At 31.7% G+C, this 27,593-nt stretch overlaps 1 protein-coding gene across 4 annotated transcripts in view; it reads left to right on the plus strand.

Annotated features, from left to right (window-relative positions):
• Window positions 1–3,328: 3,328 nt before the first annotated feature.
• Window positions 3,329–27,593, plus strand: part of LOC124366108 — a 47,932-nt gene continuing 23,667 nt past the window's right edge. Inside the window, exons 1-4 of one of the 4 annotated variants that reach the window (XM_046822369.1) lie at window positions 3,329–3,951; window positions 6,859–6,974; window positions 23,453–23,632; window positions 26,391–26,504. In XM_046822369.1, coding sequence (XP_046678325.1) covers window positions 3,861–3,951; window positions 6,859–6,974; window positions 23,453–23,632; window positions 26,391–26,504 — 501 coding nt within the window. In that variant the 5' untranslated portion in view covers window positions 3,329–3,860. Of the gene's footprint in view, window positions 3,952–6,856; window positions 6,975–15,033; window positions 15,179–15,206; window positions 15,509–17,675; window positions 17,816–23,452; window positions 23,633–26,390; window positions 26,505–27,593 lie in introns of those variants that run through there. The other 3 variants (XM_046822373.1, XM_046822370.1, XM_046822372.1) reach the window with 3 other exon arrangements.

Consider the following 27,593-nt stretch of genomic DNA (forward strand, 5'->3'; position numbering starts at 1 on the left):
TTTCTAACTGCGCCGCGAATTTTATTAACTCGTTTCACTGTTGCTTTGCTGGATACAAAAAGTAAATAAATGTCCCAGAATTTCTGTAATCAAAATTGGGTAGTTATTTTTTTGTGTTGTGGGCTAGTAACAGAGTTGGATGTGTTAAAATATATTTATTACGCAATTTCTATTGTTATTGTATAATTACGCCAGTTATTGTATTTTATTGTTGTAACAAAGTTAAGAAAATAATTTTCATTTTTTCAACAAATGAAGTAAATACTTTGATTCATAAAAAAAATTATTCACAGATGCATACGTACTGTACAGTACTCTGTACGCAATGTGCTAGATTATAATGAAGCAGTTCATTTTCCTAAAGAGTTCCTGAATTCCAGCCTCCTGGAAAACAAATTTATGAAATTTCATGGGAATTATTGTCTTCAATGACCATTAATAAGTCACAGAGTCAAACATTCAATGTTTAAGGATTCAAGCGTTCAGTGTTTTCCACGTAGAAAACTTATGGTGTACCCTTCGGATAACTCCAAAGAATGACCTATTTGTGTTGTCAAAAAAAAAAAATAATAAATAAAACTGTGGTCAATATTGTGTATAAAGATATTTAGTAGTTATTAGTCATAGTCCCGTGTTAGTTACCTGATTATACATTGGTCTGATTTCTTAATATTATTTGATTGGTAAGGCGATTATTATTAGTTAGCTTAGTACATTTCATTATTTTGAGGTTTTATGGAAAGATTCTAATGAATTTTTGAAGATAAAAATAAATGCTTGCTTATGATGGAGTATTTAATATATAAAATCTATAATACTTAATTTTTAAAAGAATAATATTTTGGGATTTTAAAAATATAAAAATGTATTGCACTCGTGCGAAACCGGACCGGGTCGCTAGTCTAAAATATTTATGAACCCGATTTACAATATTATCTACTCGTACCAGTTGGGTATACATATAGCATAGTAAAACGTTTTTGTAGTTTTTTAATATTCGATACACAATTGTTTATTTCTTCCCTTTTAATTGACAAAAAGACAAGATGAAAATTCACGGTCAGAAAAGAGCCGCTTAGTTTCTTCTTGTGAACCTCAAAACCTCAAATCTTCCTAAGAATAACAACGTGACATTCAATCGGTTTACAGCCTGGAGTTAAATTTATATATATAATTAACCATTAATTACCATTGTTGCTAATATGTATATGTTTAAAATTAATAATATTTAATGCTTTAAAACAGGTACAAAGCAAAATTACGCGGTTTTTTCCTTTTAATATATTCATTGCATATGCGCATGTGTATGTGCATGCATATGTATATGTGTGTATATATGTATGTGTGTGGTGTGTAATGGTGTATTATTTTGTACTATATTTATATTCATTTTTTTTTTTTTATTAATCCAGTCCGTTATTTCTTCAGGCGTAAACAACTCGAGACTGCGCACAGGCATCATAGCCCATGCAGGCTCATTTCCCGAGGACAATGTTTTTATACATGATGCTATTTTTATGATGTTTATTTTATGTTGTTTATTCTATGATGATTATTTCTTATTCTTTCTTCACATTTCAAAATGTTCGGTATTGTAACAATCTAGAAATGAATTGTACAGATTGTATTATAATATTGTACATATTTTTGGGAAATAAAAAAAAAATCAATTCAATTCAATTCAATTCAATATATATATATATATATATATATATATATATATATATATATATATATATATATATATACACACACACACACACACACACACACACTAAGAAGGCACATGTTTTCTTAAGAAAGCGAAGCATTTTTCCAAAACACAGACTTTATTAAAGTAGCCATTTTTGCTACGTGTCGTAATGGATAACTTCCAAATCAGGAAATTTCTCTCGTGAATTACGTTTATTCGAGCCACAGAAGTAACAATGGTAAGACGCAGCTCATATAACATACTAATTAGAGCTAATGTTCTTGGAGCTAACACTAACAGACTCCAAATATGAATAATATTTTGCTTTATGTACAAAATTGATAGCAGAATACGAATTACTTAAAGATTCAGATCGAGTTTGAGCTCATTCTAAACCTCTAACTTTCTCAAACGTCTAATCCAAAGACAATGTATTGAATTTCAAAATTCTTTGTCTGACATTAGAAGAAATTAAAATACCATAATGAATGCATCACGAAGATGATCATTCTTATTGCGTTGAGAGGCAACTTTCGTGAGATTACATGGTTTACTTAAATCCTTCAATGCCTGTAAGTATCTATCAACTACTTCACGTGGTTTTTTTTACAACGAGTAACTAACTTGTACCAGTAGAAATTTTCATTCTCTTGCAAACGCATAAGCTCTTCAAAAATAATCACTGTTTAATAAGAGTAGTAACTTCTGATATATGATTGAAGACATATGGAGAAATGTGTTTCACTTGTAAACGTAGTTTCATCCTGTTGGATGCTTCATGTGTAAATCCTTCTACAGAGTTAGTGAATGTCTGGTACCAATGTATCTACTGTACTTCTGCATTGACGTCATAAGGGTCTACATCAAAACGATTTTGTTTTAAGAGTGTATCTATTAAAAGAAATGTATCTAACAAATTGACATGAAAGGAGTGAAAAATACAATACAAGGTTACTGTAACCTTACAATTGTAACGCAAAAACATAATACAAGGAGTGAAGGTCCTAAAGATAGGTTTTATTAGACACAGGAGTAAACTATAAACATTCAACTTTAATATTGAACAGTAATTGAATGTAAACAACAAATAAAGAAATATTTGATAAAACATGTAGACTATTACAATTATTAAAATATGAGTAATCCTATGCTAATCAATTCTGCACTTGTAATATGAAATTTTGAATGGCATTATTAATTATAGTTTAGAAAATAACTGGAATCTAGTAGAGGATAATCAGAGGTAGAACACATACTCATGTTAGGTTTCGACAAGCTCGGCGCAACTGATAGCACAACTGCACAGCTCTACTACTATACAACAACGTATTTTTCACCTTTTCATCGTACGTATTACAAAATATAGTGCGTAACTCTATGGAGAGAGAATTTATAAAGACATAATTATTATTTGAATGTAAAATCAATTGTGATGAAATACATATAATTTATTACCATTCTGTTATTATAAATCACATCAAATAAAAGTGAATCATTATAATGTTTTTGGTTCTATTTAACACAAATTTTAAAATATTTTGTATATCAATCAGCACGACTTTTATTGGCTTTATTTTAACCAAAATCCAGATAATCAAGTTCGATAAGATTCTGACAGATAGAGCCAAACTCATATTTTTATTGTTTTAGTTGGATGTGCTAGAGAAGTGAACGGAATTCTGTACTTTGAAATTGTATGAGAAGTTAGCTACTGAAAGTTTAACTTTCAATTTGAAACTATTCATGACTAACCTATGCACAATTCTGAAATGTTATTTATTGTCAAAATAGTTTATATATTTATTTGTAAATAAGTAACGGAATAGGAAGAATTGGGAGTATGCTGATGTGAGAAAGGAAGGTGTTGTTGGTGTCATGGTGGTTCGGTTAGCCAGCTGCTGTAAATAGGCACAAACGGGAATTTAATCCTTTCTGGTCACTGTGTTAAAGACAACGGTCGAATTGAGTGTACATGATGGTAGTGAGATATTCACACGTTACTGTGAAGTGCCTTAATATGATGTTACTGTAAATGTATTAACCTCCTAGCTATTCTATACTCTGGCACTGAAGATAGTGAATCAAGTAATGGATTTTATGTGCTGTGTTCTTTATATCATTTGTGTAAAAGAGGTATTTGCCTATCTTAAGGCTGCTTTTTGAAGGTATGGTATCTCCTTCTAAAAAAAGAAAAGATAGGAAAGGGTGGTCAGAAAATGATGACAAATCTCTAAATGTACAGAGAGATAAGCAAGGAGGTAGGTTTAATCACTGTTTACATTAAATGAATTCAATGAAACACAAAGAACCATAATTAACATAGGTCTAGCTTATGTGTGTTTTTTCATCAGGACTGGCTTGAAGATAACTGATACTAGGACATGAGAGATCAATACAATATAGATAACCTAACATAGGCTTAGCCTTTCTGTGTAAATTGTAAACACCATTTTAAAGTCATATGCCCTTTTCTTTGAGAAGAAATTAAATTAGTAGTAGGGCCTACATCCATAATTCAGTTAGTCCTAGTGGCTGCAGTACAAGCGTCCATCACTCGAGTGATAAATAATATTGAATAATCAATTGGAACAATTTAAATGCTGTCAGACTGGTGTTTACCCTATAAAGTAATTGTAGGCTAACTGCCCAATCTTAGTATAAAGAAAGTTGTATTATTAATTGATATAATGTAAAATGCATATATTTCTTTTATATATAAAACTATAGCTTCACTATAATACAAACTTAAAAGTATAAAGTAATTCAGTTCGGCTACAGTATAATAAGAGGCCACCACCACAATAGTTTAGAATTATCTAAACTGTAGAAACAAAAATGTTGACACGAATTACGTTATATAAAAACTATATTGTGTATCTACAAAATGTAACAAAACAGTTTAACATTTAGCCTAGTTACTTTTTACTGTTTTTAAGGATATACTATGATTCTATTGTGGTGGCCTTATATTCAGTTCGAATTTAATGTTCCAAAGTAATTGAAAGTTAAACCATGTGCGTGGTATTTAAGTAATGGGCGATATTGACATGATATACTGTTCTTTGTCTATACCTATTACAAAATAACGTGTTGACTTATTACGTTTCTGTAACCTGTTACTGTGTTAGCATTTTAGTTTACAACACTGTACCTAAGTTACTACAATGTAAACATAAACTGATAAAACTAATAAATTTATAGATGGGTTAATTCAAACTTGACTATACAACACAGTCGTTGAGTACTAAGAGGTCTTTATCTACTACTTGTCTGTAGGCTATACATACCTACATACTATAAATATAAAAATTGAATGATAACCTTAACAAGCGCTCACGTGATCTGATCTTGAATTTGAGTAATATTTCGAGGGATGTTTTTCTTGTTTCATTGGGATTATCTGGGGTATTTTTAGATCTGTATCCAAGCTGCTCTTAGTGACTGCATGCTCAAAGAGTAATATTGATTTCTAGTGTACCACCATTTTAAAGCTAGAGTAGGAAAAGAAGCTTTAGAACTTGTATTGCAGTTAAAACTAAAAGATCTTCTGTGTGGTTTACTGAGGGACAGGATATTCATGTGGGAGATTCAGACTGTCCTTGAGAGCCAGGAGCTACCAAACGTCAGAACAGTCAAGGGAGGAGTCTCCTTCACATTTAGGCTTGTTAAAAGCTTTAACACTAATGGAGCCTTACCCTCTTCAACCATTATTCTTCTCAGTAATCTAAACCTGTCAATCAGGTTATCCCAATACCTATATATTTGTGATGTGTCGCTCCAGGACTTCCGTGGAAAAGCCCAGATGTAATAAATTGATGAATCAGTGTTTCCTAGCAGGTATAAACCAGCCAGATGTGGTGGCGAGAAAATTTTAACCTTACTATACTATTTAAATGTTACCAAATAGATTTCATTTAATAATTATGTACTGAATAAATCTTTACCCTCTTGTTTTTGGAGAAAATATTTATTAAATAAAACAATATCTTATCACGATAGGCGTGCTCATCTTTTTCATTAGTATTTTTTACAAATCCATAATCAAATTTACTCCATAACTCTTATATCCCTGTGGGGCAATTGGGATGTGTACATACAATCATTAAAGTACTATATTTCAAATATGTTTTCAAGTAAAGTATGTTTAGTACTTGTGTAATAGGTAATTTTTTTACCTTACTTTAATATTGTTTAACAATTATTATCTCCTTGAAATATTTGGTCTTGCTGTGGAGGAGAGCTTTCTAGAAATAAGGAGATTTACATTGAAACTGTTTTAGTGATGTGTGTAATAGCCTATTATTTTATAAATTAGGTCAGTTTCGAGATTTTTGAGCATCATTATAAAGTTCAGCTAGTTTAAATTTAATACTGACAAAATAGATTTTGGGGGTATAACTTATTGTATATTTATCCTGTTTTTGGATGATATTTGTTTGTTGTTAATTGTTCATTAGTATTATTTGTAAAATTTTATACTGTTGTTCAAACGTAATTTTTTCCTCTCCACAAATATATTTTATTGTACTATCAATTTTGAATTAGAGCTTATAAAAATAAGGAAAGTGAAAATTGTAATTTTGAAACTAAAACCACTTGTGGTAATTAAAATAAAAGAAGCATATAGAAAACTAAGCAAGATAATAAATAGGCTACTCTTTAGACATTGTCAGCAACATAAATGGGAATAGGGATAATTATAGTAGAAGGGAAAAAGCATAAGGAAGGTGCTGCTACCTACAATTCTGACCCATTTTAATTCATCTAACTCTGTTGGTGTAGTTTGGTTGTTACTTGGATCTTTGTATAATCTAGTAACTTTTCATATCCCTTGTTTATAGGCTTTTTAAAAACAAGACATTTTTTTTAATTAAAAGGATAGGGAAATAAGATTTTGTGTGCAAATTTGAAATTAATCCTAGGGTATGCTTGCAAAGGAAGTTTCTGAAAACTCATGAATCCAACAAAATAGATCTGAAAAATACTCATAGCAGTAGTCGTCCGGGGCAGAAAGTTCAAATTTAGAAAACAGATTACGCTGATAGTTAAGAACAGGAGCTTGCAAATAAATACTTTTGAAAATTTCACAATTCAGCTGTATCTCACAGTTGTTTTTACATACATTCCATTACATTGCAAATGTTACAATTCTTTATTTGTTTCAGGTTCCAGAAAACCATCAAAATCATTTAAGCCTTTGGCTTCAAAGAAATTTTATTTAGACATAAAGAATAATGGATCATTGTTGAAAGTGGAAACCAAGCTTAAATCTTTGGGAGCTGTAAGTAGAAATTGTGTAAACAGCACATTATATTGTTTGATATTTCATGAAATTGTAATGTAGCCTATATGTTACCACTTGCACACATAATTTTTAAGAACTACAAGTGAAATTCATTTCTTAGTGAGATATAGTAAACAAGCACTTGAGAATAAATTTATCACATTGCCAAATCAATGTAAAGAAAACTTTCACAAATCCCAGATTTTTGAAATTTTCTTTCATGTATGATAATTATAACTTCTTAGCAGAAACTAAACTGTCTAAAGTTTTGATGTACTATAAGTAGGGGACTACACAGTTCCAGATACAGTATAACCTTTGATGGGCAAACACAGACATGACATTTGTGGTGTAAAACCTTGAAAAAGTGCAACACTGCCATGGATGTTACTCCAAAGTGTGTTCCATGAATTCACAACAAATAAAACAAAGAGAACACCAGACGTTTTAGCCCTAGATATGACATAAGATCCTTCATTGGTTTTATGAATTGTATTTTTTCCAACCAATATTTTTTGTAAAGATTTGCATTTTTATATCTTATAACGCATTAAATGCACCAAATCAACATGTCAGACGCGATAAAAACCTCATAAATTGCAGCTTTAAATTGGTGTAACAATTCGTTTTTAGGCAATATTTAATATAGTACACAGTTGATATATAACACACACAGTAACTATATAACTTATTTTATATGTTTCTGTGTGTCTATTAATGTCCCTTTTTTGTTTATCTTTCTCGTAGGTCTTTGTAATGATGATTAACTATATGATGTTGTCATGGTATGTCAGCTGATTAATTCATCATATGCGGATTACACGTTTGGCTAGTTGCACTGTTTACTTTGTTTTGTATTTATATTTGGATTAAAAACAAATCATAAAGCAGTATATAATTTATATTTATTAGTATAATACCAATTTTGATATTTGGATGTTTTATTTATAGCACCAATCTTTTATTTGTTTCATGGTTTCCAGTATTAATGCCAAGTGCATATAACTTTGACAATATATTGTTGACGTATTGTTATTTTGTGTTTATATGACGTCTCTTACAGGCTTTAGACAAGAGTATTAGCTCCAGATTTCTCAGTAGTAGGTGGTGCTGGTTAACAAACGGTTATGTTTTTTTATTAATTGTTTTTCATGTTGGTGTGATTTATTCAGAAAAATACAATATTATACCTGAATTTTGTTTGTAATATCAGGGCATTTCAAGTAGTGTAGCTAAAAAATAATAATACATATGGACAATTTTGAGTAAAATTTAAAAGTTTATAAGAATGTTTTAACCAATATTTGTTCTAACATATTATACATGTATTGATATTTTTACCAGAAAAATGTGTATTATATTTTTTTATATTATTGCCAAAAATACAAAAAGTATTAAAATTTGTTAATAGGTTATTGAACAAAATTTCTTTCCTAAAAGCTTGCAAATATTATGGGTCGGCAATATGTTATGGGGATAACATAGGAAAATAGCTACGACACTCAAAGGGTGATATATAAGGTTAAATGCACATCAGACGTCTTCAGGCTTTGTGATCACCTCACAGCTTAAAGCAACTCCCAATGGATTTATGTTTACTATTTTTAGTTTTTATAGGTAGAGGTTTATATAGGTAGAGTTTCACATTAAATTTCAACCCTCTAAGTTATCTCATTCGAAAGTTACCATGTATGCAGACAGACACACTCAAAGATGGAAATCTGCTTTGTTTTCAACTGGTGGGAGAGACTCCGCTAAATGCTTATCCTATTTAACTACTAAACAAATTTATTGGAATATTTCTTTGTATATCTTTTGCACACAAGTAGACACCAACCGAGTTTATTTGTGTCTCTAAACCCATCTGCTGTAAGTAAACAAAAATTACCTATCCAGTGTTTATTGATTTTCATGTTGTGGTATATATTCCCTCTGTTATAAGGATACCATAATAGGTATATACAAACACTCTTATAAGTATACAAGCCTTCATTATTATGTAAAGTAGTATATTGCATATTATGGCATTGTTTTCTGGTTCTGAGATATGTTCCAAATTTCAAGACACTAGCATGTTTAGTTCACAAAGACACAAATAAGTTTAAAGTTGATCATATATTTGTACTTAAGAGACGACAAGAAAGTTAATATACTTCAATGTTTTAACCATCATACATAAGTTCCAATATTACAAATACTAATTTGTTTAAATTATAATTTTTTTAATTCCTTGCTAACGTGGTTACCCATAAAACATTGACAGAAAGTTAGACTCCCAATTGACTAATTTGTATAATTTTGAATACTAATGTAGAAATAGAGTTTCATTTTAGTTTCATTTTAAATTTCAATCTTCTTGTTTACCTCGTTTGATTGTTTTTGTATGTACAGACAGATCGAAATCAGATTTGTTATTCAGCAATTGGCGGGAGACACTTGCTAAATGTTCAGCCTATCAATATATATACAGGGTGTACATAAAGTCCTGCACGGGTATAATATTTTCTGAACGATAACAGATAAAGAAACAAGATTTGGTACATCAATACTACACCTAAAAATCTACTTTTTGAAGGAACTATAAGTTTTCTGTAATATCATGGGGACGTCCCGCAAGGAGTCAGAAGGAAATCTTAAATAGGAGCATAGGTCAATATGGACATCATTTTAAAGGGCTTATCTAGCAGAGTTTAATGCCGCAAACCGCACTCAAAAAGATTGATCCAGTACAAAATGGCGGCTGTTCAAAGATTTTACTTGGTTACATTTTATTAGTAGCCATAACCCCAGTAAAGCAAAACTGCAACCAAACGAATACTGCAGCTAACTACTACATTATGCTTGTCAGTTGTACAGAAGTGAATTATGACATTAGTTATCCTCAAGGGTTACAAATTTGGTCCTAATATATTGATAACGGGGAAAACCTGATAACAGTAACAATTAGAAATCTCTTATCTTTGGGTCGCAGTTAGGACTTTCCTATTAGCCAGTCTATTCATAGTAGGCTATTCTAGTTTTCTTGTTTTAGTAGTGCTGTCCATCCATTTTATCAGTGCGCTTTAGTACAAAAGAGTTTGTCGTATTGCTTGTAGTTCTCAACTACACTATGTCGCTTGACGAACGTGAACGTATAACACTTCTTATGATGGTTGGGGAAATAACAGACGATCACACGAGGAAGCATGCCATTTATTTAATGACTACTTTCACGAGAGGCAGCCAATTTCTAGAACAACTGTAGGGAGAACTGTTCAACACTTTATGAAAACAGGAAGTGTTTCCGATCGTCATAGTTCGCTGAGATTTCTAATTGTTACTGTTATCAGGTTTTCCCCGTTATCAATATATTAGGACCAAATTTGTAACCCTTGAGGATAACTAATGTCATAATTCACTTCTGTACAACTGACAAGCATAATGTAGTAGTTAGCTGCAGTATTCGTTTGGTTGCAGTTTTGCTTTACTGGGGTTATGGCTACTAATAAAATGTAACCAAGTAAAATCTTTGAACAGCCGCCATTTTGTACTGGATCAATCTTTTTGAGTGCGGTTTGCGGCATTAAACTCTGCTAGATAAGCCCTTTAAAATGATGTCCATATTGACCTATGCTCCTATTTAAGATTTCCTTCTGACTCCTTGCGGGACGTCCCCATGATATTACAGAAAACTGATAGTTCCTTCAAAAAGTAGATTTTTAGGTGTAGTATTGATGTACCAAATCTTGTTTCTTTATCTGTTATCGTTCAGAAAATATTATACCCGTGCAGGACTTTATGTACACCCTGTATATGTAAAGATACCGTTAATGTTCTTATGAGACGAATTTAAATTTAAAAACATTTATAATGGCATAAATAATTATTAATTGCTATAAAAAAACCAGATCAGTTCATCATGGCCATCCATACAGACATTATTTCATATTCAATTATTAAGCTTTCGTATGAAGTTGAGTATTTCATTTCTGAAGTTTGAATGGACAAAACTTGGATCTGTGCTTCACTGATCGTAAATTTTATAATAGATATTGGAAGCTACAAAACTATAGACAGCTACTAAACCATTAAATTGAAATTATGAATGGGTTGTCATTTTAACTCAAAGATACATAAGGAATTGCTACATACTCTGATTTCAGTACTTATCCCATTCTGTGGTAATATGTTTTAAACCACTGTGACTTTAGAACCCTACACACGGGTCTTTAATATTTGTATAGAAACTATTAAAATCTCAGAAACTACAAACACAAATATAGTATAACTTTTATACTCTCTTAGGCAATGGATATCCCAAGAATAAAAAATACTGAAACAAAATGCCATGTAATGTGTCAAGTAGTGCCATATTACAATATAAATGAACATGTAGGAGCAGTCATGGTCTTAGACATTAGGACTTGTAAAGTATTCGTAAGTGTTTGCCTGTTTGCAGTTCTTTGAAAATAACATTCCTCTCTACGATTTTTCTTTTAAAGTATAAAATTTATATGTTTAGTGAATTCCATGTAAAAATATAGTAATCTTAAAGTCTATAGCACTTGCTGTTATTGTAGATATAATTTGATTAAAAGGAAGTTTTTAATACTAAGCATTGTTTATTTTTTATCTTACTGAAATGTATTTATAGTTGTATTTTATCAATGTAAAAAATCTTATTAATTATAAAATGGTACATTTCACTAATGTAAATCACTTTGCTAAATAAATAAGTTGCCTTTTAGTTTGTGGAGTAATTTTCCAATCTTAAGAAATGTTTCCTTATTTTAAATTTCAGGTATGATTGTGACTTGTACTTGATCAACATTCAGATTAACACAATATTCAGCTGTTTACACTCTGTCTTAGTGAAAAAATATCAGGTTCAAGAAATTTACCTTGTGTGCAGATAGTAAATACAATCGTGCAAGTGTGCCGTGTGTTCGAAGTTTACAGAACTCAATATTCTGGATCCTCCATTTTTATTTTGGTGCTTTTCCAGCAACTGATTCTGCTTGTATTAGCTGTGTATGATTGTTAAAGTTTGCAAAACTAATTATTCCTTCAAAATGTGATTGGGTGATGAAATAATATTGCTATTCAGTGTTGAAAGATTTTACTATTGTGAAAGATACATAATATAATGAATGAAACTAGCTTGAAGCTTGTTGAGAAGTACAATTATTATTACTCTGTCCCTTTCCCCTGAATCCACCATCAATTCTACATAGATTACACTAGGTAAGTACTAGTGCGACAGTCCTCAGTAGGTGTAGCTCGTAGGTAGGTTTGTTTCATGTATTTGTGTAAAGTGAGGATAATTTATGTGATTTGTTGCTCAAAATTAATATATAATTGTTGTTAACAGTATTATAAAATATGCTTATTATTAGATATAATGGCACGTGAAAGCTAGAAGTCAATATGGGTGAACTAAATTGATAGAGCGAAATTGGTTGTATACTAGTTTTATTCACCCACTTCCTTGTATTTAACCATTATCCACTGCAGTGAAGACTGTTGAATTTTGTAATCAACAGCTATTGGCTTAGTGAACATACATTCACTCTTATATTTGTTTTATTTTGTTTGAAAAATGCAACACAAATACAAATAAAGTTAGAAAATATTAAAAGGAAATATATTGTTTTTGCCATGCCATCTTTGCTTCTTTGGTTTGTAGCAAACATATGCATATCATAGTAGTTGTTATTTTTTTCGGTATTATGTAGAGTATTTTCATAATTATATACTGCAAACTAATAGTGTTATTTCATTTTAGAATACAACATGGATGTGTTTTTTCATATTTATATTTTTGACAAAGCAAATTTAATTAATACTTCAGTAGCAATGTATAAAATGTATAAGTAATTTATTATTAATAAAGCATTGCAATTCTTTCATTTATGTATTTTCAGGTATGTTTAACTAAACACCTCAAATATACATGGATTGTTCAAATGAACATGAATACCGAGCTAAGCTTTATCTCACCTTCTGCTTTCCGCAGTGTCTGAAATCTGACACTGGTATAGATTCAATCTCTGAATCTCGAGTCCATGTCTGTCTTAAGAGAGAGTTCCACATAAAGTCTGGGGCAGACGTTCAAAATGTACTTCTTGTGCTTAGTACATCCTGCACTAAGCGGATAGTGGGTTGCATTGAATCAACCCTTTTCCAACATGGCTTTGTCAAATAAATAGTTCATTATGTTACAAGTAAATACTCATTTTCCTTCTGAAAATAAATAACGCACACAACACAATGTATATTGCTTTTATTTTCTGTTTTAGTTTTTTTTTAATTGCCCTTGCACATTTGAGCAATAAACATTTTTTTGAGCATAGTGAGTAAAATGACTTTTACAATGAGGGTTAAAGCATCCCACAATTTTGTTTTTGGCATAACTTGGCTATTTATTGCATGCTCGAACAATATTTAAAATAAATTGACATTTTTGGTTGTTGGCACAAAATTAGTCAGAATAGCTGGTTTCAGAAATGTTTAAAAGTTTCAAATCCACTTGATATAGTATAAGGATGTGGTTATTTCAGAATTTTGAACAGTGCCAAAGTTTATAACTCATTTCTTGAAATAGAATTGTGGTTTTGACAAAGGAATCATAAAAAAATTCCTTTCTGATAAACTGAACTGGAAATTATGTGCAAAAAACAATTGGTTTTATTTTGTATAGCATATAATTTTAATTAATATTGATAGTTGCAGCAGACAATATGCTGGCAACAGTAGTATAATGTAATCAAAACATGGCATTAGGACGGTTTTTACAAATGTATGTACACATGGAAAACAATTTGATAAAAAAAAAGTTCTGGGATGTCATTGAAAATATGTTTACTTAAAGAAAGTCAATTAAGAGAAATGGTCTTGGTGGGAAGATGTAACAGTAGTGGACTTGTCTATGGGGTATTTAAAACAATGTGAATATGAAAGCAATAACAATCCAAGATTGAAGAAAACTAGTCACACAAGTTAACTGCTGGAGCGCATCTGAGGCTCAGTTGAGAACTGTTAATTCCTCTCTAATTCATTATTATTCCACTAAAGAATCTCACATTTAGTGTCTCAATGCTGAGGAACTGTAAAAATATGAGTACCTTTTAATACTTATTGTTTATACTTTATATTCAGTATAGATTTTTTTACACAAAAAATTCTACTTTTCCCAATGTTAAAAGCAGAGTCTCAAATTTGCAACTTGCAGCTTACTAGCATTCCCTAAAAGTGCAAGTATTGATCAGCACAAAAAATTCTCTATAATATCGCCTGAAGATTGTGTATAACATAATAGTGGTGCAATTTGCAACACATAATACAAGAATTGGTTTGTTTTGGATATTTACATTGTTTCTAATATGCAAATAAAACCTGTCATAATTGTTGTAATTTACCATTTTCATTGCGTGATATAAAATTTTATGGGATTTTTAACTGTTCCAACTTAAAAGTTTCTCATAATGCAGTTCTCAAAATTGTCTTAGTTGCAATTGCTGTACTGTAAAACAAGAAATAATAATTGCAATCTCTTTCCAATTTTAAAGGCAAGAAGTGTATTTAATTTTACTGATAGTTTATATGCAATTATTTGTTTACTGTTATCATTGATCTTTAAAACAAATCTTTGAGTATTAACTTAATATATTATAATAATATTGAATTGGTTAGACATTGAAATAGTGTAATAGTTATAAAAAAGAAACCAAAGATAAACAATAATGTCGGTTTCAAATAAATTTGACAGTTGAAAATTATCAATAGTTCTAATAAATAAGTTGATATAGATATGTTTTGTAGAGCGCACATTTAAAATTTACTTTTTTTACACACCTAATAAGTACTGCAAGATTTATTTTCTGACACACAACAAGGCAAAATAACGATCGTTTAGACAGTTCATTGTTCCCGGCGGAATTTTTTGCTTGTGTACGCCCAGTACGCTTATCAATAAGTGAAAGTTTAGCATTTTAGACCGACGCGACGCACACCGGTCATCGCCATCGACGTCCGCCATATTGTCCAATGCCGTACATCAGCGCGCCTTGCGTAATGTAGGTGAGCTACTGGCTGAAACAAACTAGCACTGGCAGCTGTGCCATTATTGCAATTACTGCACGTCCATTTTGTGACGTTGGTGATTTATTTATAAAGGTAGTTGAAGTTTTTGTGGGTTACTAGTGAATTGGCGAGTAAGCCGGGTGTGTATTGTAATATGTTTTAAGTGTTAGTAAGGTTTTAACTTGTCGCTATAGGCTCACTCAGTGATAAACCTAAGCTTGTAGTTGTGAAGCAAGAAAAGGCGGGTCTATAATCTTTGTTTACAAACCAGTGTTTTATTCGTTTGTATTATCAGTGTTAATGAGTGTGTTCTATTTTTGTGCTCTAGATATTAATCACCTGTAATATCTCAGTAGTGGAATACGTTTAGTGGTTGGTTGTGTAAATTTTCAAGGGATAGTCTATTCGAATCTAGATGAGTGGTGCAAATGGCGAGAAGGTGACTGGTCATCAAAAAGCTTGCTGACGAGGTAGCCGCCTCTAGCGTTACTGCGTAGATAGTTTGCCCTGTTTCACATCCTTTCATAAAATTGTTTTAGCATAATTTTTTTGGTTAGTAGGTTTATGATTTGTATATATTTGGCAATTCTGACAGCATCAGTGTTGGTGTAGGTCAGTGATTCAGTTCCGCTTCTCTCTTTGTTAGTCGTATTGAACGCTTATCTTCTTATCCAGCGTCTATTGTGGCGTTTGTTTAGTATTTGAAGCTAGTAAAATAACTTTTTATAAAATAACAATACAAACAAATGGTAACGGTGAGCATTATCATAACAACAATACTACACTTGTCAAATCATTTCCATTTTGTATTGTAATTGAGCAGCTGGTTTTGACTAGATACAGTAACCAATAATTATTTTGATCAGCTGTTCCAGTTAGCAGTGTACCGTTTGTTGACACATGTCAATTATAATAAGCAACTTCAAATGTAGAAATATAATCTTTTAAATATTTTTTTGTTTATTTCGTGGGAAAATGTTATTAAATTACTTAATATTAAAAGTGACTTTTTGCCTTTTGTTAGTATATAAATCCATGATAAATGACTCAGAAATAAATATTTTTATTGTGTGACAGTACAAATAGGATAGGCTTACACTAGTGTCACATTAATGAGCAAAGCTTATATATATATATATATATATATATATATATATATATATATATATATATATATATATAATACAATCCTAATAACACTTGATAACATATTACAAAATTATAGGCCTAAGGTAGGCTAGGCATATCCAAAATACTTTCTATTGTTTAACATGCAGAAATTCTGTGACACTAGCATACTAAACATGATTTAGGCTACTAACTGTGTCTTTTCAATTTGTTTGTTTTGTTGTTATGTTTTCTTTATAATCTAAATGTTTTTTGTATCAACTGTCTTTAATTTTATCGTTTAATTAACGGTTATGGTTCCTGTGACATTGCATAATTGTTTAAACTATTTCTATTAATTTGAAACATGTAACTTAAATTTACTATTTTAGATATGTAAATTGATAGTTCTCTTATTCAATATATTAAATATCAAAGATTGTAATAAGTGATATAAAAACTGAGTCCGCTTATCTTACTCTGCCCAGAACTTTTACTGCAGTGTAATAGCGGGCATCACAACAATCAAATCAGCTAACAAAATTATCAATTAGAAATACCTAAGCTATTGAGGTACAGAAGTACAGTATGTACAGAATTATTGTAATTATAGTTAGGCTATTTACAATTAATTAATACTAGCTGTTTTTAATGTATTAAATAACAGTATTATTTAAATTTATTGAAATAAAGTAATCGTTTGTGTGATATTTGAGTAATAGGCACAAATAGTTTAGAATGATGATGAACATGCATTATTTTTGTCATAAGCTATCAGACGTGTTTATCTTTAAAAATAGTAAGAAATAAGGAAGTTTTATATCGCTTTGTTTGTTGCAATTGATAAATAGACTTCATATAGATAGTTTTTAATTCAGTATTGAATTATTTTTGAATGTAAAAATATGACTGAACTATAAGTAACTATAATTTAAAATACCTTTTTAAGATAATTTGGTTCATCATATTGGTTTATATAATCAGAAATATGGTATCAATTTACAAAATCGTGACCATGGAAAGGTATGTTAATTTTTTTTCCTGAAAACTACAATTTTTCCTGAAAACAATAGTGAAGAAAAAATTTGTCGGCAACGAAAATCAAAGGAGTTACGATTTTTTTGAAATCCTCTGAAAACTCTGTTTTTGACAGTACCTCTGGCAATTTTACTGAAATGATGACGTTAATCCTGTCAACGATGCCTGCCCGCTGCGCAGTGCTGCGCACTGCTTGCTCTTTTAGAAAAAAAATTAACTCAAGCTTGCAAAAGTCGAATCCCAGATCACGTGATGCCCCTGATCCTTAACCCTCCAAGTGTTGTTCGACAAAATTTTGTCGGTTATTTTCCATTCTTAATGCAATAATGGCCGAAAGGCATCAATATAATACAATGATATACTTTCTCCCCAGTTTATATGCACCTGTGATAATAATACTTGGCTATAAATGCCCAACCCATGAAAAAAAGTCCATTTTTCATGGTCACGGTATTGTAAATAAATACCAGAAATATTGATTGTTGATTGTAGTGGTGGCCGCTTACTATACTGCAGACTTAACCTTCCAACTGTCCTTACAGTAACTTCTATGGACCTACTGGCAAGCCCATTGTGGCAAATTCGCCAAGGTTTTTCTATACTGTTGTGGAATGTACCTGCTTCATGCATAGGTATAGCCTACTTATATTTATTTTTGCATTATGTTCTATTAGGTGAATGTAAATGTATAAGTCATAGTAAAAAAAATTAAAATATGGAGCACTTTGAAAATATAAAAAGTTTGGTTTTAGTCATATTGGAATTGTTTTGTAAAAAATGGTTTGTAAGATCAATAATTTTTTCAAACAAAGAATCAGCTTTATAGTGAACTATATATAATACAAAATGAAACTATCCTTTGGTACAAAATTTTGAAATATAGGTAGCCTAGTTTTTATATTCTTGCATCTTAAAGGCTGGCGGTATCTATGCTACTACTTTATAAGTTGTTAAAGTTATGATGGTTATTGAAAATTTAATTACCTGTTTGGGACAGTTCAATTCATTGACAAGAAATACATATTTTATTTGTCTGGGTTAAACCCCCCCCTCTTTTTGGTGGTTAAATATGTCATTGAAGTAGAGATGACACAACAGCTCAAAATGAGTTCGGCCATTACTAGATTGGAACTAGAGGAACTTAAAATGAGTTTCTGGCCAGTAGGAGGATTAAAATATGTTAATTAGGCCTTTTGCTCTCTTTTGAAGCCTAAATATGAATTTGCCTCATATACCTAACCCTCCCAAACTTCAACTGGATATTAAAATTAACTAATGAACCATTTGTTTTTAGCCACTCTTTTTATTGTAACAACGTTTTAGCTATGAAAGAAAATGAAATTGTAGGACTGTAGTAATTATTAATCAGTTTAAAAATAGTAACTTAAATACATGTGTATGATTTAGTACTAATGAGCCGGAGATATTTTAAATTGTAGAGTTATTAAGAAATCTGGACTTATTTATAGGCTACTATTAGGTTCTATATAAGAAAGACAACTACTTTTTTTGTATTTTAAGTTGTCAGATAGTAGGATGAGGTTTATTTTTGTAAGCATGGTCAGTACTTTGGTATTATATAGAGATCACTATTTTGGGAACAGTTTCTCTTACTGAGGATCTAAAAAAATTAAGTTAAAGAGGAGACTTTATTTGACACTGTGAAAATTGCATGTTATTTGACAATCGGTTCATGTTTTCTGCCTTCTGAAAGGAAGTGATGTCTGCGAGGAGGCTACTCTGTCCCTACCTACTTCTTGCTACTATGCGGTATAAGTAGGTTTAGATTAGGTTATACTAAATATATTACTAGTGGTTCCAAATTAAAGATAACCATCACAAGGGCTCATGTAATAATCTGAGCTAGAATAATGTAGATGTGATCTGACCAACGTGGTCTGATATCCGAAAAGTTGGACGATCTGGGACATGATCTGAGGTTGGGAAAGTATCGATCGGAAATGCCCTTGACCATCAGTGCGGCCTTCAGTGGACGACGCCACCCTCCACTTCTTGTGAAAAAAAAACTTTCCTTAAGATAGTACCTAAATTCAAGCTCAAATTATGTGAGCGCTCGTAAATGTTGATTTTACTTTTTATGTTTATAATATGTACATATAGTCAATTAAAAAAATAGTAGATGGGGCCAGAGTGACCTCCTCACAGACAGCTTTTTTTTTAGAGAGATGCTTATTTGCATAAGATACAATTGATATTGCATTCAGTCCTGCATGCTTCCTAAGATAGTTCCACAACTCACTGTAAATAAGTGCTTGGCCTCTTTAAACCGATGGTGAACATCTTACAATAGCGTTGCTTCTCTAGAAGTTGGGTAGACTATATCTGCCAAATTCTCTGTCATTGTTTTATCCAGAATTTTATAATTTTCTTGCCATTATTTGTGCAGAGTACAATAAATGGACCTAGTTTTATATCGTATTGTAACAGTGATATTTCATATACCGATAACAGAACTACTAATCCATATAAACATCTAAAGTACTAAACAAAAGTTATATATTTGAAATTAACAGAATTAAGTTCTATTAACTTCCGATGGGTGCACCCACGACAGTTTACCGTAATTTTTGAAATTTTTTAGTATTATTATGATAACAACATCATCAGTTTGGAAAATCGTCATCTCTTCTCACATATTTCTACATAAGATTTTGACATCTATTGGTCTTTTACTTATTTTATTCTTCAATATTCTTTGATACAAATGTTTAAATGTATGAATGCTATCACCCACTTATATTAATTTAAGTTACAATTTGCACGTTCTTTTATTAGACCCATTTTCTTCTAAGTGCAAATTTTTTATTTTCTTGCTTTTTAAGAAGTAGGCTACATACAGCAATTTCCTTCCACGTAGTCTAAATTTTACTGTAAATACTTGTAATTTGTTTTTTATTGATAAAATTGTATTTTCAGATAGTTCAAAGTAGTATATCTGAGACACAATCACATTAATCACAGGATTTTTTTATAAGATTTTTCTTTTGAATCGAAATAAAAAGTAAATGAATTAAGTATGAGCAAATTTTTCTCATTCAATTTCTCACGTACAGGAAGGAGTTATGACCTCTCTCGTATTATTGTGGACTAATGCCATTATGTAATGTCATAAATAGTAAATTAACCATAACATAAAACAAAGAAATGGAAATAAAGAAAAGCACATTTAATCATATTTCAGTGGTATTTAGTTTAGTTTGTTTAAAGTTAACTATTCTTTTTATTTTGATTGTCACTCCTAAAACAGACTGTGTTTATAATCTGAAAATGTGTTAACAGTTGATACAGATGAATTAAGTTATTCTTCAAATGAATTAATCAGGTATCTGTTTATTATATCGGTGGGTGTAACTATGAAATATCATTTATTATTATCAATATCATTCCGATGTTGGAATTCTACATAATTAACAATAATTTTGTTCATAGAGAACAGGCAAAATCGTAAAAATAAAATAGTCCTGTTGAACCTGTAGTTTGTGTACAGTATATATAATCCAAAGAGGTGTCACACAGAAATAGTGAATGAAAGCTCGAAACATTTACTTAACCTGACCCAGGAAATAATGATTTGAAGACCTAATAATTTTTTCCCCAAATTTGTCTTAGTTTAGGTAATTTTATTTGTTTTAACACTCTCCTCTAAGAACAAAGTGTAAATCTAACTTCAATGGTTTAGCCCTGAATTCAAATGCCTGGTAACAGATAGAAAAACACCTACACAGGCAATATTAATCAACTTCATCTGAAAACCTGTATAATAAATTAATAATGCCAGAGAACACTTCAAGACTTAAACCAGAGTATGGAAAAATAATTCAATACGTAGATGATACGACTCTGTTTCAGGGCTGAATCTCTTGACTTCTTTGGAGGTTCAAACCTTCTTTGACCTCAATTCCTGATAAATAATCTCAAAACTAGTTGTGAATAGACTGCAACTTCTGTATACGTGAGTGAGGAAACTGATTCTGCTAAATTTATACAGAATTTCTCTGTGGGGCAGTTGTACCATATCTAACTTCGAAAGAGTATTCAGACTAAAAAAAGCCGTTTGAATCATTGCAAAATCGAGCAACAGGGAGTTATGTCAGAAATTTGTTAACTCTACCTACCTTATACATTTTAGAGACTTCATTTTTTTTGTTGATTTAAGTGTACATTGACATAGGGCAGTGATATACACAAATACAAGAGCTTGGGAGTGCTTTTGAGTCTGATAGCATAGAACAGAAGCATTTGTATGCCTCCGTTCTCAATGTGGGATCAAACTCATTAACAGTCTCCCTGAAACACTAAAGTTAGAAACCAATCCAAAAAATATTTAAAACCCACTTACAACACTACCTGGGGTCTTATACAATTTACTCAGTTTGCGGTTCATGGAGCACACTCTGGATTGATATTCACGGCAGTGTTGCAATCCTGGGGATTGATCACATGAATTTTGTATGTTTGTATGTGTATGAATGTGTTCCTGCGTTCAGCTGTATGGAAAGTCGAGAGAATGGATATAGTTTCTATGTATACAGTGAAAAATTAGTATTATTATGTACTATTGCAGTACAATTTAATATATATTGGTAACTCAATAAATATGTTCTTATTTTTATTCTCATATTATGAGATTACATGAGTATTGTCGATGAAAATGTCAAAGTTACTCGTAAATTCTATGAAACACTTGAAATAGAGATGTAAACAGTTGCATTGTATTGTGGAACGCTTTTCACCATATCCTGGTGGAGTTAAGGTTTTTATTCTATGTACAAGACCTGCCTAAGGAGCCTAAAATTATACTAAAAATTAGTTAAATAGAGAATCTAAATGTGGTGATTCATTATTACAGCTTAACACGCGAGAGATCGCGCCCGCGGCAGTTTGCCGCGCTTTTTTTATTTCTTTATATTTTAGTTTGCAGTGATGCCCCAGGATAACAGGGTCTCGTTTTATCCCTCCCAGTACATCCCTGCGCCTGACCTTGACAACCGTTAGTCTGTCGCTGGCTTTGTTTGCGAGTGGTGGAATTTTTGTTGTAGCTCTGCACCTGCCGCGGCAATATGCCTTCGCGCGATCTCTCCCGTAGTGCATTCTGTTAAATCTGCGAATATTGGAAATATTTCTAAATCTTCAATATTTTAATGTTTTTGTGTTTTTTGTAATGTTTTCGAATATATACACACTTCTTCAGTTAGCTTAGACGATAATGTCCACTGAAACAAAATTAGTAAACTTGTACTAATTTAGGGGTTTTTATATTTTAACTTTTTATGAAACTTAGAAAGAAATTTTAATTTTTCGTTAACATTTATAATTTTTCTTTGATATAAAATAGGTTTCTTCATTTGCACATAATATTTTATTGAATTAGTAATCTTTTGCCTAAATATTGATTTATTATTATATTATAACGTTTTTGAGGCAATTTGTTTTGTTTTAAGGAAATATACATATTATAAAATTTATTTCTTCGTCATAATAAAATACTTTATTGTAATAAAATGTTTCATTTAAAAGCCTAATTTATATTATTGCGGCAAATTGCTCACACGCGACCTTTTTCGTACCAAAAAGTCACCAATTCCGAACCAGATATACAGTGTATCATAATAATATTTCTCTTTGTTAGAACTTAAGTACCCAATTACTTTTATTAGTATATACTGAAAGACAGTAATAGATACAACACACAGTTTTTTTATTGAAACTTTTCTCACCAAATTAAAGCTGCAATTTGAGTAAAAGACGAGCGTGAGCAATTTGCCGTCGTGCGATCTCTCGCGTGTTAATATAGATATACAAAAATAATACTTGAAGATGCAACTGGTTTCCATTCATTGCTTTTAAATCATTTTCACTACGTTACTGAACGGGTGAACGTTCCTTATTTACGACTAATGTGTTTTTACGACTACTGGTGGTACATTCCGCTATCCAAACTGAACCATCAGTAGTTGAAATGCGTTCTTTGTAAATAAGGTAAGTATTGAAAAAAATATTAATTCAGCCGGTTTTTAAGATTTGGTTGGCTGTGTTCCTTTCAGTTCTCTGTAAAACATTTAATAGCATATTGTCTCATACACAAATATTGCTGAAATAAAACTTTAAACAATGAATGTGATTTGAATTACAAAACTGTTTTTACTAAGTTTATATGATAATAAGATTAGTATATATGTGTATGGATAACAAAAATATCCGTGGTATCAAGAAATATGGAATTTAATACCATCACTTTTTGTTTACAGAATATTGAACAGTTTCTAGTGAAAGAGGTAAACTACGTAGTGACAGACCGCAAGAACTTTACCACAGCCGACAATCAAGCCAGTTGTTCAACACCTGTGTTGTCGCCTTCACCATCACCTTCTCCCTCCCCCTTACTCGGCGTTTCCTCCCCCATTGATGGCCTAAGCCAGAAAAAAACTGTAAGTAATTAGTTAATAAGTTTTTGTTATGGCTTTTAAATAACTTTGAAGACCAACAAAATTTGTCACAAATTGTACGTGAGCTGTTTTGCCTTTCACATAAATCTCAAATATTTGTCCAGCTGGAAGAAACAGACATCATTATGAGTGGATCACTGGTCTAAAATGTTGTCCATAAGATTTGAACTGAAAGAACTTTGCTTTATTTGATCTAATATAAGTGTTATATATTGCACAGTTCCGTTAACCACTGAGGAAGCCATTAAAAGACAGTAAGTTATCATCATTGTAAGAGTGTAATATTCTGCAGCATTGTAGACATGAAATGAAATGTCATAAGGTCTGGTTGACACGTGAGCGACAATTAAGCAAGCCTAATCGCAGTGATAGGTTTTTTTTGCAATTTCTTAGTATACCAGATTACATGGAGCGGTTTACTCAAGTGGTGCGTACAGGTCTTTGCGGAATTTAGTAGTATACCAGATTACATGGAGCGGTTTACTCAAGTGGTGCATACAGGTCTTTGCGCAATTTAGTAGTATACCAGATTACATGGAGCGGTTTACTCAAGTGGTGCGTACAGGTCTTTGCGCAATTTAGTAGTATACCAGATTAAATGGAGTGGTTTACTCAAGTGGCACGTGCAGGAGCAGCATTAGCCACCACAACTAGATTGCAGCTGACAGCGGCATGTCACAGTCCCCATGACATTGCTAGTGTTTGGGCGAGCATTGATCAGTTCACACTGGCTAGTAGTCGTCTCAGTCAATCATCAAACCCCCTAGGGGTGCCAATCTTTCTCGAAATATGATTCTTGGTGGATTCGGTTGGAGAGGAGCCCATGGATGCTCAATAATGATTAAACATTTGCCTTCTTTTTGTACACTGTGATGTAATATTTTATCTTCACATCACGCTTGTTGGCTCTAGCCACTAGGGGTGGGACTATTGCGGCCATTTTGACGCCAGGACGTTTCTACGTTCAGTTCAGAGGCTATCCAGGCGTGCTAGTGAGAGGTTACTGTCGCTCCTTGTGGAAGTGACTACTTCTTTTGGTGGACTATGGATGTATGTTTTGCATGGGGAGAAAAATTGGAAGGCAGCAGCGGAACTGACTGACAGAAGTGACTACATTTTAGTGTTGCATTATCGGTTTGACATGTAACATTTTTTTCTTATATAAAAATAATATTTAAAAAATATTTATTTTAGCAGATAATTAATAAACGTAATAATATTTTTTGCTACGAAACAGTAATAATAGTGATGTCCTAGATAGTTGGCTTGTTCATAATTTATTCTACAAAGAGTGCTATGTTGAACATCGGCATTCATACCTTTAGAAGAGTGGAGCATCCGCCATTATCAGTGATTGACTGGCAGTCCCTCTGAACCCTTCTAAGGCTCCCACATAACTATGTTACCTATTTTGGATGCAATCCTGTAGTGGTTGGTTAGTTAACAACTCAACGTCAATCATCCCAAGCAAAACACAACTCATTAATCTCAAAGACAAATTTGTTGTATGACAAAAAAATGCAGAACTTGATGTTGTGTATGAATTTAATTGAAGACAGATTTAGGTGCTGATTTATTACATTTATACAAACAATCCTATCATCAAATTTAAAATTGCTGAACTATTACCCTACAGGATGATTTGTTGTACTGAAAAGAAGAATGAGTTCTGTTAGAGAAACCAATCTAAGTAATCAGTATGTTGGAGAAATCAATCTAAGTAATCAGTATGTTGGAGAAATCAATCTAAGTAATCAGTATGTAAAAAAGAACAATTGTAGAATAGATAATTTTGTCAATTAATTTAAAGTGATAATGTTGTATAATAACACATATGTTCATTTTCGGGATCATGACTGGTATTAAAGTGACAAACAATATTTGGCAAAGTAATGAATCAAAAAACAAAATTAAAAATCTATTTTTTTTTAGAAACCTCTCTTTGCATTTAGTCCTAAAAGATCTTTAGTGCTTGCCTCAGGAGAGATAGGATATTCTGGATGGGTAAGGTTGAGCTTAGGGGCACCTCCTATTGAGATTCCATGTGGAGAGATAGCGGGCTATATCTCCAAGCCCGTTCACTTTGGAAGGAGGGGAGGCAGCAGTGTTCCAGCCTCTCCAGTCAAAGCGGACAGGGAACAGCACTCCTTGTCCAGGCTAGCAACAGCTTTTAACACTAAGGGACCTCCACCCACTCCAACAGTCATCCTCCACAGTAGACTAGACCTATCCACCCTTCCACCCCAATATCTCAACATTTATGAATAGTAATGAGCCGCTCCCGGACATCCATATGGTTGACAAGATATAAGTGACGAATAAGATTTTGCTGCACCTAGTGTAGGTTCAACTGGAAGGCATGAATCAGCCAGAAGTAAATCATTCACGATTAGGTTATTAAAGTGTTTAAGTTAATGTGACTGTTTACAATTAGTTTATTATTGATTGCTTCAATGTAAGAGCAGTGTTCACATAAAGTTAGAAGTGTTTAAAGATTTTTGAAAACAGTAAGGGGTCCATTACTGGAATCAATATTTAAACAAATTTGTTTTTGTTGTTATTGTTAAACAAACAATATTAAAACTATACTGACTTCCGTTTGACTTGACCAGAATTCTCATACCTCCTTCACTCTGTATATTATTAGGTTCTGGACAGTCTGTACCATATTTGCATTATGAAAAGTAAAGTAGAGTTCCTCATAAGTGTGATTCTGATTGGTGGATTTGTTTTTTTACAGAAGTCACGTGCAGAGGCGATGCTGGAGAGGGTTCGACTCCAGCCTCAGACTGTTAGAATTGACCCTCTGGACAACGCACGCTCCTGGAACATCCCTATCTACTCTATACAAGAGGTCGGTGAATATTATTGAACTAAACACATTCACTGCTGCCTCCTATTTTTGACAACTTTCTTACACTGCAGCCCGTTTTTATGTTTTTTTTTTTTAAATAAATATAATTTTTGAACTAATTATTCTGACTTTTTCTCTTTCAGTGTAAAAATGTTTTTCTTTTTCTCTTTCAGACAACAAACGGCCGACAAGACGCGACATCATGTTCCTAAACAAACCACTTTTTTCCGATATTCCATATGACTAATAACAACATTTCACAAATCATATTCTATAGAGTATGAATTAAAAACATGGAAATAGTGAATGACTGTCAATGCCAAAGTCCAAATACGTTAAATGCATTTTATTACTGTAAAAGTCGGTGGTGTCAAAAGATGTTGTCACAATCAAATCAAATCGAAAAAAATCTTTATTCATCAGATATATACACTAAGTATACAATTGAATAGTGTCCAAAGACACGCAGTCTGTACATCTTAAAACTACTAATACAAGTACATCTAAATCTACGAGGAGGTGGAAAAGTACCCCTCCAAAGAATACAATGCCTTGTTTATCAAAAAACATTTAACTGTGTTTTTGAATATTCTCAGATTAGTTAAATTTTTTATACTAGTGGGTAGATGTTTAAAAAATTTCAGCCCCATGGCATGTATGATGGTTTTTTTCTTATAATACTTTAAATTGTGATGAGTTGTTACAATGTATTTTTTATTTCTGGTGTTGTATGGATGAGGTTCAAGATTTAATTCATTACTTATTTGATTATTTTTTGCAATTAGAATCGTGTCAAAAATATATCACAGTCTATAGAATTCCATGCGCGACGTCAAATGTCGACTTCAGCAGTAAAAGTGTTAAGAAGGAAAGTTAGCTGGCTGCATACTGTACATCTGAGCCTCTTTTAACATGAGACTTAAGTTTAAAACTGTTATAAATAGAAAATCAGCTCAAATTGATAAATTTTTCAATTTAGAATCTTAGATTTTAGTATCTCATTGTCTGTAAATTTTAAACAATATTGTATTATCTGTTCATACTTATTGTTTGTAATTTATATTTAGTGGGCCTATAGATTTCCCATAA

The sequence above is a fragment of the Homalodisca vitripennis genome, chromosome 7 (assembly GCF_021130785.1).
Source record: "Homalodisca vitripennis isolate AUS2020 chromosome 7, UT_GWSS_2.1, whole genome shotgun sequence".
Taxonomy (NCBI): Eukaryota; Metazoa; Arthropoda; class Insecta; order Hemiptera; family Cicadellidae; genus Homalodisca; species Homalodisca vitripennis.